This window comes from Papio anubis, chromosome 5 (assembly GCF_008728515.1).
Source record: "Papio anubis isolate 15944 chromosome 5, Panubis1.0, whole genome shotgun sequence".
Lineage (NCBI taxonomy): Eukaryota > Metazoa > Chordata > Mammalia > Primates > Cercopithecidae > Papio > Papio anubis.
Genome location: NC_044980.1, coordinates 127,104,879 through 127,121,971, shown reverse-complemented (window position 1 = coordinate 127,121,971; position 17,093 = coordinate 127,104,879). Strand labels below are relative to the sequence as shown.

Here is a 17,093-nt window from a genome sequence, read left to right as displayed (position 1 = left end):
ATCAATAGAAGAGAGAACGCACAGAATTAGAGAAAATACTTGCAAACCATATATCTAATAAGAGGTTAATATCTGGAATATATAAGAAACTCAGATAAATCAATAGTAAGAAAACAAATAACCTGATTAAAAATTGGGCAAAGGACCAGGTGCAGTGGCACATGCCTATAATCCCAGCACTTTGAGAGGCCAAGGTGGGAGGATAGTTTGAGTCCAGGAGTTCAAGACCAGCCCAGGCAACATGGTGAAACCCTGTGTCTTTAAAAAATAAAAATAAAAAATGGGCAAAGGAGGCTGGGTGCAGTGGCTCACAGCTGTAATCCCAGCATTTTGGGAGGCTGAGGCAGGCAAATCACTTGAGATGAGGAGTTTGAGACCAGCCTGGATAACCTGGTGAAACCCCATCTCCACTAAAAATACAAAAAGTAGCCAGGCGTGGTGGCGTGTCCCTGTAATCCCAGCTACATAGGAGGCTGAGGCAGGAGAATTGCTTGAACCCAGGAGGCAGAGGTTGCAGTGAGCCAAGATCATGCCAGTGCACTCTAGCCTGGGTGACAGAGCAAGACTCCGTCTAAAAAAAAAAAAGAAAGGAAAAAAAAATCAACCTAAGTGTCCATTAAGGATGAATGCATAAAGAAAATGCGGTATGTATACACGATGGAGCACTATTCAGCCGTAAAAATAGAAGGAAATCCTGTCATTTGTGATGATGTGGATGAACCTGGAGGATGTTATGGTAAGTGAAATAAGTCACGCACAGGACAAATACCGCGTGATCTCAATTACATACAGAATCTATAAAAGTGCAACTCATAGAAGTAGAGCATAGAATGGTAGTTACCACGGGCTAGAGTGGAGGTGGTTGGGGAGATATTGGTCAAGAGATACGAAAATTCAGTCAGAAAGAAGGAGTAAGTTCAAGAGATCTGTTATACAAAATGGTAGCTAGTTAATAACAATGATTGTATTCTTGAAAATTGCTGAGAGTAGAATTTAAGTGTTCTCACCCCAAAAAAATAAGTATGTGAGGTAATGTTAATTAGCTTGATTTAGCTAATTTTACAATGTATACATATTTCAAAACAACATGTACATAATATATACAATTTTAATTTATCAATTAAAATTAACAAAATGTTAAAAAGTAATTCAGGCCGGGTGTGGTGGCTCACACCTACAATCCTAGTGCTTTGGAAGGCTGAGGCGGGAAGATCGCTTCAGCCCAGCACTCATGATCCGCCTGGGCAACATAACCAGACCCTGTCTCTACGAAAAAAAGTTTAATTAGCCAGTAGTCCTAATGCTGTAGGACTACAAGCACGCGCTTGTAGTCCTAGCTACTCAGGAGGTTGAGGTGGTAGGATTGTCTCAGGTGGTGGGCTCCTTGCTTGAGCCCAGGAGTTTGAGGCTGCAGTGAGCTTCGATTGTGCCTTTGCACTCTAGTCTGGGCAATGGAGCAAGACCCTATCTCTTTAAAAAATAATTTCTTAAAAAGAGTTGATCAGATTGAGATGGAGCAGCCAGTAGGTGGGGAGAAGCCCAAGAGTGTTGTCCCTATTACCAAGTGACAAAAGTGGCTCCTGCACCCCCCAAAAAAGAGAGTACGTGAGATTGACCGGGAAACTTGAGTTTCCCTGTCAATATATATCAATATATGAGGAGAGGAAAGCCTAAGACAAGGACCCTATGTTTTAGAAACAGAGAAAGAGTAGCTGCCAGGTAGATAGGAGGAGATTGGGAACATTTTAGGTCCGAGAAACCAGGAATGGAGGAACAGTTGGCATTGTTTTTACGCTAAGAAACCAAGTAAATATGGGCGGAGAGATGGCTATTGGATGTAGGAAAAATGTAGATGACTTTTTTCCTATGGCTAGAGAAGTTTAATGCAATGTAGGAGCAAAAGAGAAGGTTAATTATCTTGAGTGACTGGGTCAGAAAGTGAAGACTGTGAGTACAGATGATGTCTTCAAGAGGTTTAGCTGTGAAGGACATGAAAGGGCCGGAACTGGAGTAGGACATAGAGTTAAAGGAAAGTAAAATTTCAATAAGTTATTTTCCTTTCTTTCTTTTCTTTTTTTTTTTTTGGGACAGGGTCTCACTCTGTTACACAGGCTGGTCTCAAACTCCTGGCCTCAAGTGATCCTCCTGCCTTGGCCTCCCAAGGTACTAGGTTTACAGGCATGAACCACCACTCCCAGCCTCATTAAGTTCTTTTGGTTTTTCTTACACGAATGTGATTTGCCTTTTTAGTATTATGTCTGTTTTTTTAGCTTCATTTTATTTTGAGGTGGTGGATGGAGCAAGAATTGAAAACATATAACTATATTTGCATTGTGTAATTAATCCTTTGCATGTGGTAAGGAAATAGCTTTACTATCTTAATTAGCTAGATTTTCTTAGTATTATTTTTGAGAGGTTCTGGATAATGAAATCTCATTTTAATGTATTTTGTATTCTGTTTGTTTTTAGATCATTCATCGCGATATAAAACCTGAGAATATTTTAGTATCCCAGTCAGGAATTACTAAGCTCTGTGATTTTGGTTTTGCACGAACACTAGCAGCTCCTGGGGACATTTATACGGACTATGTGGCCACACGCTGGTATAGAGCTCCAGAATTAGTATTAAAAGATACTTCTTATGGAAAGTATGTATATTTTGGGGTCCTGTCAGCCTTTCTTAGGTATCTTTCTTTTTTTTGTTTTTTGAGACAGAGTGTTGCTCTGTCGCCCAGGCTGGAGCGCAGTGGTACAATCTCAGCTGACTGCAACCTCCGCCTCCCAGGTTCAAGCAATTCTCCTATTTCAGCCTCCCGAGTAGCTGGGACTACAGGCGCACACCATCACTCCTTTTGTATTTTTAGTAGAGACGGGGTTTCACAATATTGGTCAGGCTGATTTCGAACTCCTGACCTCAGGTGATCTACCCGCCCTGGCCTCCCAAAGTGCTAGGATTACAGGCGTGAGTCACCGTGCCCAGCCTCCTAGGTATCTCTTTTATCCCTTGGTATATTCTTGTATATCTGTCACCCTAATACTGACACACTCTGCCCTCTGCATCTAGGTTGGGGCTAAGAAGAGGGACATCTTTAAAGATAACATAACAGATTCTTTAGGTACCTGCATTGCTGGCTACTGCTACTGCTGCGCTCTCTCAGCTCTCACGGGTTGAATGAACATAGCCCCAGAAGACCTATGCAGACATCCCTCAGAGTGTATCTATATTTGCTTTAAGCTGTGCCATGCCCTCAGCAGAGTTCCCTCTTCTGTTTATCTTTAGCCTTGACATTCTGCAAATATTTGAAATCATTTATCTTACTCTGCCAGTGTTGCAGTAGGAACTGCCGAGTTTCCCATTTCCTGGAAAAATGGTACCCTCTTTGTGAAGACTGGCAAATAATTTTAAATTCTACTGTTTTAGGTGCAAAAATTAACCAGGTGTGGTGGCGTGTGCCTGTAGTCCCAGCTACTTGGGAGGCTGAAACAGGAGAAGTGCCTCAAAAGTAGTATGATCTCGGTCTAACATAAAACAGCAGCCTAAAATATAAATAATCAATCTTGAACATAAAGAGATAGAAGTATGTAATTTAATACCTGGTTTAATGGAATACATGGAGGAGGATAATTCTCATGTGCTTTTCCTAGAAATTATTATTCTGTTATTATAATAATATGTAATATTAATGAGTACTTACTTTTTGCCAGAAACTGTTCTAAATGCTTTATATACATCAAATAATTTAATCTTTACAACAACCCTGTGATGAAGTTGCTACTATTAGCATTCTCATTTTAAATAGTAGAACACTAAGGCACAGAGGTAAAGTAATTTGCCTGAAATCACATAGCTGCTTAATAGCAGAACTGAACCAGGATTCTAACCCAGGTGGTCTGGATTCACAGTCCATTCCCCTGGGTACCTTTTCAACTGTACCTACCACTGATGCCCTGTACAGACTGTCTCTGTACCTCAGTTACTTCATCTATAAAATGGAAATAATAATAGGACTCACTTCGTAGGTTTGTGGTGAGGATTAAATGATTTGATACATGCTCAATAAATATTATCTACTCTTACTCAAAGTCCTAAAATATTTTTTCTTCATTTCTTTTTTGCCTCTGGGCATAATGTAGCCTGCATAAGATCTCTCTGTCTCGCTGGGCGCGGTGGCTCAAGCCTGTAATCCCAGCACTTTGGGAGGCCGAGACGGGCGGATCACGAGGTCAGGAGATCGAGACCATCCTGGCTAACATGGTGAAACCCCGTCTCTACTAAAAAAAAATACAAGGCCGGGTGCGGTGGCTCAAGCCTGTAATCCCAGCACTTTGGGAGGCCGAGACGGGCGGATCACGAGGTCAGGAGATCGAGACCATCCTGGCTAACACAGTGAAACCCCCTCTCTACTAAAAATACAAAAACTTAGCCGGGCGAGGTGGCAGGCGCCTGTAGTCCCAGCTACTCGGGAGGCTGAGGCAGGAGAATGGCGTGAACCCGGGAGGCGGAGCTTGCAGTGAGCCGAGATCCGGCCACTGCACTCCAGCCTGGGCAACAGAGCAAGACTCTGTCTCTAAAAAACAAAACACAAGCCAGGTGCAGTGGCTCAAGCCTGTAATCCCAGCACTTTGGGAGGCCAAGACGGGCGGATCACGAGGTCAGGAGATCGAGACCATCCTGGCTAACACGGTGAAACCCCGTCTCTACTAAAAAAATACAAAAAAGTAGCCGGGCGAGGTGGCGGGCGCCTGTAGTCCCAGCTACTCGGGAGGCTGAGGCAGGAGAATGGCGTGAACCCAGGAGGTGGAGCTTGCAGTGAGCTGAGATCCGGCCACAGCACTCCAGCCTGGGCGACAGAGCGAGACTCCGTCTCAAAAAAAAAAAAAAAAGATCTCTCTGTCTCATTTTTACCCTCTTTTCATGATGTAGCTTAAATTCCTTTTCTGATATACTCCCTAGCCCCCCAATCCTATTCTACATCTTTTAGTACATTGTCTGTAAGTTTTGTGTCAGTTAATATTTAACGTGGGCTAGTTCTTTCTCTAGCTCTTTTTTTTTTTTTTTTTTTTTTAACCTCTCACTAAAAGTTAAGTTCCTTGAGGATAGGCATAATCTCTTATATTATACATAACCAAACGTGGTGCCTGGCCCATAGTAAGATTGGATTCTAGGAGAATTCACATTATGTTTGAAACAAATTTGCTTGTGAGTCTGTTTTGATAACTTTTTTATTGTAAAAGAAAACACAGACACAGAATATCTCACATAACAAATGGATAGCTCCACCACCTGATCAAAAAATAGGATTTTGCCCACCACCCTAGAAAACCCTTTGTGTGCCCTACTGCAGTTGTAACATGCTCCTTTCCCCACAAAGCAACCATGATACTGATTTTTATTGCAATAATTTCCTTGCATTTTTAAAAATAATAGAGACAGGTCTCGCTTTGTTGCTCAGGCTTGTCTCGAACTCCTGCCCTCAAGTGGTCCTCCTGCCTCAGCCTCCCAAAGTGCTGGGATTACAGGTGTGAGCCACCAGGCCTGGCCATTTCCTTGCATTTTAAAGATAGTTTTATCACCCAAATGTGCATCCATTTAGTTTAATCTAGGCTTTTTTGAGATATGATTCATATATCATACAAGTTACCCATTTAAAATGTACAATTAAGTGGTTTACAGTATATTCACAGAGTTGTACAACCATAACCATAGTAATTTTGGAACATATTTATCACCCCAAAACGAAACCCTGTACCCATTTAAACTCTCCATTTCCTCCCAACCGTTCCAGGCCTAGATAAACTCCTATCTGCTTTCATTCTCTATGGATTTGCCTATTCTGGACATTTCGTATAAGTAGAATTATGTAATATATGGTCCTTTGGGACTAGCTTTTTTCGCTTAACATAGCATGTATTAGTACTTCATTTCTTTTTTTTTTTTTAAAACAGAGATGGGGTTTTGCCATTTGGTTTCGAACTCCTGACCTCAAGTGATCTGCTCACCTCGGCCTCCCAAAATGCTGGGATTACAGGCCTGAGCCACTGTGCCCAGCCAGCACTTTGTTTCTTTTTTTTTTTTTCTTTTTTTAGAGAAGGAGTCTGGCTCCGTCGCCCAGGCTGGAGTGCAGTGGCGCGATCTTGGCTCACTGCAACCTCTACCTCCCGGGTTCACACCATTCTCCTGCCTCAGCCTCCCAAGTAGCTGGGACTACAGGCGCCCGCCACCACGCCTGGTTAACTTTTTGTATTTTTAGTGGAGACGGGGTTTCACCATGTTAGCCAGGATGGTCTTCATCTCCTGACCTTGTGACCTGCCCGCCTCAGCCTCCCAAAGTGCTGAGATTACAGGCGTGAGCCACCACGCCCAGCCCACTTTATTTCTTTTTATGGCTGAATAATATTCCACTGAATGGTTAGAGCTCTTTTTATTTACCCATTCGTCAGTTAATGGACATTTGGGTTGTTTTTACTTTTTAGCTATTATGGGTAATGCTGCTATGAGCGTTTGTGTACTTGTTTTTGTATGGACATATGTTTTCTTTTTTTTTTTTTTTATTATACTTTAAGTTCCAGGGTACATGTGCACAATGTGCAGGTTTGTTACATATGTATACTTGTGCCATGTTGGTGTGCTGCACCCATCAACTTGTCAACACCCATCAACTCGTCATTTACATCAGGTATAACTCCCAATGCCATCCCTCCCCCCTCCCCCATCCCCATAACAGGCCCTGGTGTGTGATGTTCCCCTTCCAGAGTCCAAGTGATCTCATTGTTCAATTCCCACCTATGAGTAAGAACATGCAGTGTTTGGTTTTCTGTTCTTGCGATAATTTGCTGAGAATGATGGTTTCCAGCTGCATCCATGTCCCTACAAAGGACACAAACTCATCCTTTTTTATGGCTGCATAGTATTCCATGGTGTATATGTGCCACATTTTTTTTTTTTTTTTTTTTGAGACAGAGTCTCGCTCTGTAGCCCAGGCTGGAGTGCAGTGGCCGGATCTCAGCTCACTGCAAGCTCCGCCTCCCGGGTTCACGCCATTCTCCAGCCTCAGCCTCCCGAGTAGCTGGGACTACAGGCGCCCGCCACCTCGCCCGGCTATTTTTTTTTATATTTCTTAGTAGAGACGGGGTTTCACCGTGTTAGCCAGGATGGTCTCGATCTCCTGACCTCGTGATCCGCCCGTCTCGGCCTCCCAAAGTGCTGGGATTACAGGCTTGAGCCACCGCGCCCGGCCGTCTTTTGGGTATATACTTAGGAGTTAGAATTGTGGGTCATATGGTAACTATGTTTAGTCTTTGAAGAACTGCCAGATTGTTTTCCATAGTGTTTGTACCATTTTACATTCCCACTAGCTGAGTGTGAGGGTTTCAGTGTCTCCATGTCTTTGCTAGCACTTACTATTATGTTCTTTTGTTTAATAGCCATCCTAGCCTTTTTTTTTTTTTTAAGTAAACTTTATTTTGGGATAATTTTAGATTTACAGAAAAGTTGCAAAGATAGTATAGTTTCCACATAGTCCTCACCCAGTTTCTGTTTACCCTAATATCATATTTCATTACTATGGAGGTTTATCATCTCTTTTTAATTTATTACTTGAATACTTTTATAAATGGACATTTCCCCTTATTTGGTTACCTAATGGTATAGTTCACATAGAGAAACTGGGTAAATGCTTGATTTATTTATCAATTTTAAAGATGAATTGGCTCCAAAAGGTGACCTCCAAAGGCAACTAATTAATTTTTTTAGAAATACCATTATGAACTCATGGACTTAAACGTATTTAATGGGTTTCAATGCATTGCAATTATTGGGGCAAAAAGATAATACCTTTTCCCGACTGGGCACAGTGGTTCACGCCTGTAATCCCAGAACTTTTGGGAGGCCGAGGTGGGCAGATCACCTGAGGTCAGGAGTTCAAGACCAGCCTGCCCAACATGGAGAAACCCCATCTCTACATAAAATACAAAACTAGCCGGGCGTGGTGGTGCATGCCTGTAATCCCACCTACTTGAGAGACTGAGGCAGGAAAATTGCTTGAACCCAGGAGGCAGAGGTTGCGGTGAGCCGAGATTGCACCACTGCACTCCAGCCTAGGCAACAAGAGTGAAACTCTGTCTCAAAAAAAAAAAAAAAAAAAGATAATACCTTTTCCCTACCTGTAACAAGAGTCACAGCCAATACCCTTATAACAAAAGATGGGTTAGCAAGAGAAAAATATGACAAATTTAACAAAGCTCTATGTGACATGGAAGCCTTCATAAATGAAAACCCAAAGACCCAGGGAGAACACAGTCTGATTTTATGCTAAGTTTGCTGAAAGGAGTGAATACTTGTAGAGAAACATGATTGAGCAAAAGGAGTATGATCTAATGGTAATAAACCCAGCAAGGCCTGTTTGTTCAGATTCTTCTTGGCCTCTCTGTTTTGCATTCCTTCCTTCCAGGTTTGGGCAGGACTTCTCTGGAATGAGGGTCTTATGACTTACTTTCAAGGGAGGTGGATCAGAGAGTGACCATTCTATGTTTTATGGCTTGCTTTGGGGAAGAGAAATTCTAGTTGCTCAGTAGGTGGGCAGGTGGAAGAGGAATCCTGGTTTCTTTTTTTTTATTTTTTTGAGACGGAGTCTCGCTCTGTCACCCAGGCTGGAGTGCAGTGGCTGGATCTCAGCTCACTGCAAGCTCCGCCTCCCAGATTTACGCCATTCTCCTGCCTCAGCCTCCCGAGTAGCTGGGACTACAGGCGCCGCCACCTCGCCCAGCTAGTTTTTTGTATTGTTTAGTAGAGACGGGGTTTCACCGTGTTAGCCAGGATGGTCTCGATCTCCTGACCTTGTGATCCGCCCGTCTCGGCCTCCCAAAGTTCTGGGAGTACAGGCTTGAGCCACCGCACCCGGCCAGGAATCCTGGTTTCTATGATACACCTTCGGGGAGAATGGAGGGCAGGAGAAGGTCAGAGAGATTTTGTTTCTGAGGACTTTCTAATCTCCTTCAGTTCAAAGTATGTATCATGCCAAAGCACCATACTTTCGGGTATCATAGTCTAAGCCTGGACACAATTATTATTATTATTGAAGTTCAAAATCAATGGGTGCTATCAGGCCTCTGAGCGCAAGCTAAGCCATCATATCCCCTGTGACCTGCATGTATACATCCAAATGGCCTGAAGTAACTGAAGAATCACAAAAGAAGTGAAATTGGCCTGTTCCTGCCTTAACTGATGACATTACCTTGTGAAATTCCTTTTCCTGACTCATCCTGGCTCAAAAGCTCCCCCACTGAGCACCTTGTGTCCCCTGCCCCTGCCTGCCAGAGAACTACCCCCTTTGACTGTAATTTTCCACTACCTACCCAAATACTGTAAAATGGCCCCACCCCTATTACCCTTCGTTGACTCTCTTTTTGGACTCAGCCCACCTGCACCCCAGGTGAAATTAACAGCCTTGTTGCTCACACAAAGCCTGTTTGGTGATCTCTTCACATGGACATGAGTGAAGGGTGCCTTTTCAAGGTGACTTTCCAAGTCCTTTTAACAGGACCTAGTATGTAGTCTCTGATACTTCCCTTGTGACCTGACTGACAAGATAGCAGTCCAGGCTCATTTTTTACATGTTTTTGCCCCAGACCTGGTATCAACCATATTATATCTTTTTTAAAAACTACATTATTGAGATATGTTTATGTTATGCCCAGACCGTTTATTCCCCGAAGAAGACCACCAGAGTCCAGAGTCAAAGCTAAGCAGCAAGGATCTTTATTACAGGTTCGAACCTGGAACTCTCCCTCGCTCGAGAAATGAGACGGGCAGGAGAGCTCCCCCACTGAGCTCCGAACAATGTTATATAGTCTAAGAAAAGTGGGCATAGAGTTATTATACAAATCAGATATATGATTGGCTAGTGTTTGAACAAGGCAATTTGGCTAACTATGATTGGTTCCCGCCATTTCTGATATTTTGGTTCAAACTTTGAGGCGGGAGAGCAGGTTTATGGCAGCAAGAGTTTATCTTACTTAAACACGTCTTGTGACCTTGCCTCAGAACTTACAAAATCTCTGGTATGTGCAAAACAAAATCTCTGGTACGTGCAGAAAACCAGGTACTCACAGAACTTACGAAATCTCTGGTATGTGCAAAGATTAGAGAGCAGAACGAGGGTGTAGCGGGTGGGGGGCGGGTACACATCTATCTTTGTGTCCTTTCATTTATATAATATGATTCATCTATTTGAAGTAAATTTCAGTGGTTTTTAGTGTATTCACAGATATGTACAACCATCACCACAGTCAATTTTCATCACCTCAGTAAAAACCCCATACCCTTTTTTTATGACACCCCTACACCTCTGAACTCCCTCCCTAACCCTAAGCAATTACTACTGTCTTCTCTATCTTTATATATTTTTATTTTTATTTTTGTTTTTTGAGACAGTCTCTCTTTGTCACCCAGTCTGGAGTGCAGTGGTGCGATCTCGGCTCACTGCAACATCCACCTCCCGGGTTCAAGCAATTCTCCTGCCTCAGCCTCCTGAGTAGCTGGGACTACAGGCGCCCGCCACCACACCCAGCTAAGTTTTTTTTTGTATTTTTGTAGAGATGGGGTTTCACCATGTTGGTCAGGCTGGTCTCGAACTCCTGACCTCATGATCGACCTGCACCGGCCTCCCAAATTGCTGAGATTACAGATGCAAGCCACTGTGCCCGGCCTATGGCTGGCTAATTTTTAACTTTTTCTTTTGTAGAGACAGGGTCTCGCTGTGTTGACTAGGCTGATTTTGAATTCCTGGGCTTAAGTGATCCTCCTGCCTCAGCCTCCCAACATGTTAGGGTGATAGGTGTGAGCCACCATGCTGAAGCCTGACTTTTTTATTCTAGCTACTCTAATGGGTGTGAAGTGGTATCTCATTGTGGGTTTGCTTTACATTTCCCTAATGTCTAATGAGGTTGAATGTCTTTTTTTTGTGTGCTTATTGGCCATCTGTATATTGTCCTTGGAGAAATGTCTGTTCAGATCCTTTGCCTATTTTTAAAATGAGTTTTCTTTTTATTATTGAGTTGTAAGAATTTTCTACATATCCCAGATACAAATTCCTTATCAGATATGTGATGTGCAAATATGTTCTTCCATGTTATGAGTTGTGTCTTCACTTTCTTGATTATGTCTTTTTTTTTTTTTTTTTTTTTTTTTTTTGAGATGGAGTCTCACTCTGTTGCCCAGGCTAGAGTGCAGTGGCATGATCTCAGCTCACTGCAAGCTCCATCTCCCAGATTCATGCCATTCTCCTGCCTCAGCCTCCCGAGTAGCTGGGACTACAGGCGCCCACCACCACACCCGGCTATTTTCTTTTTTTTTGTATTTTTAATAGAGACGGGGTTTCACCGTGTTAGCCAGGATGGTCTTGATCTCCTGACCTCGTGATCTGCCAGCCTCGGCCTCCCAAAGTGCTGGGATTACAGGCGTGAGCCACTGCACCCGGCCAATTATGTCTTTTGATTTTCAAATGTTTTCAATTTTGAGAAGTCCAATTTATCTGTTTCTTTTATTGCCTATGCTTTTGGTATCATATTTCAAAATTGTTTGCCAAATGCAGGATTATGAAGATTTACAGTTACATTTTCTTCTAAGAGTTACGACTTTAGCTCTTACATTTAAGTCTGATCCATTCGAGTTAATTTTTGTATATGCTATAAGGTAAGAGTCCAAGTTCATTCTTTTACATGTGGCTATCCAGTTGTTGTCCCAGCACCATTTGTTGAAAATATTGTTCTTAGGCCGGGCGCGGTGGCTCACGCCTGTAATCCCAGCACTTTGGGAGGCCGAGGCGGGCGGATCACAAGGTCAGGAGATCGAGACCACGGTGAAACCTCGTCTCTACTAAAAATACAAAAAATTAGCCGGGCGCGGTTGTGGGCGCCTGTAGTCCCAGCTACTCGGGAGGCTGAGGCAGGAGAATGGCGGGAACCCGGGAGGCGGAGCTTGCAGTGAGCTGAGATTCGGCCACTGCACTCCAGCCTGGGCGACAGAGCGAGACTCTGTCTCAAAAAAAAAAAAAAAAAAAAAAAAAAAAAAAAAGAAAATATTGTTCTTTCCCTATTATGGTGTTGGGCCCTTTTTGGAATTCAGTTGACCATAGTTGTAAGTGTAACTGTTCAAGGGGTTCACCTTGCCTGCTGCCTAGACAGAGCTGATTCATCAAGACGGGAATTGCAGTAGAGATAGAATACCTTATGCAGAGCCGGCTGTGCAGGAGACTGGAGTTTTATTATTACTCAAATCAGTCTCCTTGGGCATTCAGGGAGCAGAGTTTTTAAGGACAACTTGGTGGGTAGGGGGAGGCCAGTAAGCTGGGAGTTCTGATTGGTCAGGTTTAAAATCACAGGGAGTCGAAGCTGTCTTCTTGCACTGAGTCAGTTCCTGGGTCTGGGATGGCCATGAGATCAGATGAGCCAGTTTAGCAGTGTGGGTGGTGCCAGCTGATCCATCAAATGCAGGGTTTGCAAAATATCTCAAGCACTGATCTTAGGAGCAGTTTATGGAGGGTCAGAATCTTGTAGCTTCCAGCTGCATGACTCCTAAACCATGATATCTGATCTTGTGGCTAATGTTAGTCCTACAAAGGCAATCTGGTCCCCAGGCAAGAAGGAAGTCTGCTTTGGGAAAGGGTTATTACTGTCTTTGTCTTAAACTACAAACTATAAACGAAGTTTCTCCCGAAGTTAGTCCAGCCTACACCCAGGAATGAACAAGGACAGCTTGGAGGTTAGAAGCAAGATGGAGTCAGTTAAGTTAGATCTCCTTCACTGTCTCAGTCATAATTTTGCAAAGGTGGTTTTGTAAGGGCTTATTTCTAGAATCTCAGTTCTGTTCCATTGATCTGTAAGGCTGTCCTTTTTCCAGCAACGCACTTTCTTTCCTTTTTTTCTTTTCTTTTCTTTTTTTTTTTGACAAGATCTCACTCTGTTGCCCAGGGTGGAGCACAGTGGCATGGTCTCGGCTCACAGCAACCTTCACCTTCCAGGCTCAAGCAATCCTCCCACCTCAGCCTCCTGAGTAGTTGGGACTACAGGGGTGCACCACCAAACCTGGCTAATTTTTAAATTTTTTGTTGACACAGGATTTCACCATGTTGCCTCAGCTGGTCTTGAATGGCTGGGCTCAAGCAATCTGCCTGCCTCGGACTCCCAAAGTGTTGGGATTATGGGCACGAGCCACCACACCCAGCTGACACACTGTCTTAATAACTATTGCTTTGTAGTAAGTTTGAAATCAGGAAGTGTGAGTCTTTCTACTTTACTTACTTTTCCAAGATTGTTTTGGCTATTCTAGGTCCCTTCCAATTCCATATGAATTTTAAGATCAGCTTCTCAATTTTTGCAAAAAAGACATCTGATATTCTGATATGGATTACATTGTATCTGTGGATTAGTTTGGAGATATTGCTGTCTTAAAAATATTAACTGTTATTCTAATCTGTGAGTTTAGAGTGTTTTGCCATTTATTTAGATCTTCCATAATTTTTTCAACAATGTTTTGTAGTTTTCAAAGCATACATTTTGCACTTGTTTTGTAAAATTTATTCTTAAGTATCTTATTCTTTTTTTTTTTTTTTTTTTTTTGAGACGGAGTCTCGCTCTGCCGCCCAGGCTGGAGTACAGTGGCCGGATCTCAGCTCACTGCAAGCTCCGCCTCCCGGGTTCATGCCATTCTCCTGCCTCAGCCTCCCGAGTAGCTGGGACTACAGGCGCCCGCCACCTCGCCCGGCTAGTTTTTTGTATTTTTTAGTAGAGACGGGGTTTCACCGTGTCAGCCAGGATGGTCTCGATCTCCTGACCTCGTGATCCGCCCGTCTCGGCCTCCCAAAGTGCTGGGATTACAGGCTTGAGCCACCGCGCCCGGCCAAGTATCTTATTCTTTTTGATGCTATCATGAATGGAGTTTTCTTAACTTCATTTCAAATTGTTCATTGCACGGGCATAAAAATACAACTTATTTTTGTATACTGAGTTCATATTGAAGTGGTGTCATTGTCTGGGGTAAATACCCGGGGTTCATCATCTCGTGCCAAGGAGATAAAGGACATAGACATGCATGAAGAGTGAGTTTAGGAGCAGAGGTTTAATAGGCAAAAGAAAGAGAAAGGAGAACAGCTCTCTCCCTGGTGAGAAAGAGGGGCCTCCTAAAGGAAAATCTGGCCTGTGGCAGACTGCATGAGATTTTATAGGCAGACTTGAGGAGGTGATGTCTGATTTATGTAGAACTCACAGATTGGTTTGACCAGGTGTGACAGTTACATAAGCAAGGGGAGGGCTGGTTGCCCCACTCTAATCTTATTATGCAAATTGAATCTTTGCCTGACTGGGGCCATATTGTCTTCTCCTTACTGTACATGTGGTTTGGCAAAGAGAAGGGAAGATGGAACCACCATTTTGAACATGCCTAGTCCCAGGTAGCCTTTTCCTGTTGGCGCAACTGCTGGCATTCACCTTTGCAAGCTTCCAGCTTGCGTGTCTGTGTCTGCAGCACAATTTTACAGGCTGCTTTTTGTTAGAAAAGAAAATGATTTGGGGCTGCTTTTCATTAAAAGGAAAACCTTACTGAGGATCCCGTACCCTCACTGCCTGCCTAAATAATTTGTTCTTAACTCATATCATTATCATACAACCTTGCTGAACTTGTTTATTTGTTCTCATAGTTGTTTAGTGGATTCCTTAGGATTTTCTGCATAGAAGATCATGTCATCTGTGAATAGATATAGTTGTACTTTTTTGCTGGTCTGGATGCCTTTTATTTCTTTTTCCTGTCTAATTATGCTGACTAGAATCTCCAGTACAATGTTGAATAGAAGTGGCAAGAGCAGACATCCTTGTCTTGTTCCTAATCTTATGGGGAAATCATTCAGTCTAAGTATAGTATTAGATATGGATTTTTCATAGATGCCTTTTATTAGGTTGAGGAAGTTTCCTTTTATTCTTAGTTTGTTGAGTGTTTTTATCATGAAGGGGTGTTGGATTTTATCAAATGTTTTTTCTTTGTCTATTGAAATGATCAAAATGAGAATTTTTTTTGGTTTTTATTCTATTGATGTATTATGTTACATTTATTGGTTTTTGGATATTGAACCAACCTTGTGTTCCTGGAATAAATCCCAATTGGTCACAGTGCATAATTCTTTTTATATGATGCTGGATTCAGTTTGCTAGTATTTTGTTGAGAATTTTGTGTTCACATTCATAAAAGATATTTCTAGTTTTCTTTTCTACTGGTTTGGGTATCAGGGAAATACTGGTTTTAAAAAATGAGATAGGATGTGTTCCTTCTGTTTTTTGAAAGAGTTTGTGAAGACTTGGTATTAATTCTTTAAATGATAGAATTCAGTAGTGACATCATCTAGGCCTGGGCTTTTCTTTGTGGGTAGTTTTTTCAAAAAATCATGAATTTAGTCTTTTCACTTGTTAAAAGTTTATTGAGGCCAGGCGCAGTGGCTCAAGCCTGTAATCCCAGCACTTTGGGAGGCCTAGACGGGTGGATCACGAGGTCAGGAGATCGAGACCATCCTGGCTAACACAGTGAAACCCCGTCTCTACTAAAAAATACAAAGTAGCCGGGCGAGGTGGTGGGCGTCTGTAGTCCCAGTTACTCGGGAGGCTGAGGCAGGAGAATGGCATAAACCCGGGAGGCAGAGCTTGCAGTGAGCTGAGATCCGGCCAGTGCACTCCAGCCTGGGCAACAGAGCGAGACTCTGTCTCAAAAAACAAACAAAAAAAAAGTTTATTGAGATTGTCTATTTTTTCTTGAGCCAGTTTCAGTAGTTTGTGCTTTTCTGGGAAACTATTCATTTAATCTAAGTTATCTAATCTGTTGGCAAACAATTATTTATTCCTTTATAATCGTTTTAATTTCTGTAAAGTCAGTAGTAATGTCACCTCTTTCATTTCTGATTCTAATAATTTGAGTTTTCTCTCTTTTGTTCTTGGTCATTCTAACTGTTTTTCAATTTTGTTGATTTATGAAAAAATAGCTTTTGGTTTCATTGATTTTCTCTTTCTCTAATGAACTTTTACTTTTTAAATATTTCCTCCTTTTTACTTGCGTGGTTTAGTTTGCCCTTCTTTTTCCAGTGTCTTAAGGTGGAAGGTTAGGTTACTGATTTGATATCTTTCTTCATATAGACATTACAGCTATACATTTCCCTCTCTGCTTTACTGCATCCCACAAATGCTGGTATATTGTGTATTCATTTTCATGAGTCTCAGAGGATTTCCTTTTTTTTTTTTTTTAAACAGGATCTTGCTCTGTTGCTCAGGCTGGAGTGCAGTGGTATGATCTTGAATCACTGCAGCCTTGACTTCCCCAGCTTAAGTGATCCTCCCACCTCAGCCTCCCGAGTAGCACACACACAGGTGTGTGCCCTCATGCTTGGCTAATTTTGTTCATTTTTTTGCAGAGACAAGGTCTTACTACATTACCCAGGCTGTTCTCAAACTCCTATACTCAAGTGATCCTCCTACCTCTGCCTCCCATAGTGTTGAGATTAAAGGCATGAGCTACCACGTCCAGGCTCAAAGTATTTTTTTTTTTTTTTTTTTTTTTTTTTGAGACGGTGGAGCCGGAGTCTCGCTCTGTCGCCCAGGCTGGAGTGCAGTGGCCAGATCTCAGCTCCCTGCAAGCTCCGCCTCCTGGGTTTACGCCATTCTCCTGCCTCAGCCTCCCGAGTAGCTGGGACTACAGGCGCCCACCACCTCGCCCGGCTAGTTTTTTGTATTTTTTTTTAGTAGAGACGGGGTTTCACCGGGTTAGCCAGGATGGCCTCGATCTCCTGACCTCGTGATCCGCCCGTCTCGGCCTCCCAAAGTGCTGGGATTACAGGCTTGAGCCACCGCGCCCGGCCTCAAAGTATTTTTTGATTTCTCTTTTGATTTCACCTTGTACCCATTGGTTATTTCGTCGAATGTAGTTTAATTTCCATATATTTGTAAATTTCCAAAATTTTTCCTGCAATTAATATCTAATTTTATTCCATTGTAACAAGAGAATATACTTTGTGTAATTTCTGCCCTTTTAAATTTACTGAGGTTTATTTATGGTCCAGCAC

The 17,093-nt window shown here is 42.6% G+C and overlaps 1 protein-coding gene across 18 annotated transcripts in view; it reads left to right on the top strand.

Moving 5' to 3' along the window:
* Positions 1–17,093, top strand: part of CDKL3 (cyclin dependent kinase like 3) — a 145,433-nt gene that overhangs the window by 16,996 nt on the left and 111,344 nt on the right. For 12 of the 18 annotated variants that reach the window (XR_002522738.2, XM_021939682.2, XM_021939681.2 and 9 more), the window contains one exon: positions 2,470–2,648. The exons of the other annotated variants lie outside the window; for them this stretch is intronic. Coding sequence is in view for 9 of the 12 variants with exons in the window: in XM_021939682.2 (XP_021795374.1) it covers positions 2,470–2,648 (179 nt within the window). In the remaining 3 variants the exon portion in view is untranslated. The remainder of the gene's footprint in view (positions 1–2,469; positions 2,649–17,093) is intronic. 18 annotated transcript variants of the gene reach the window in all.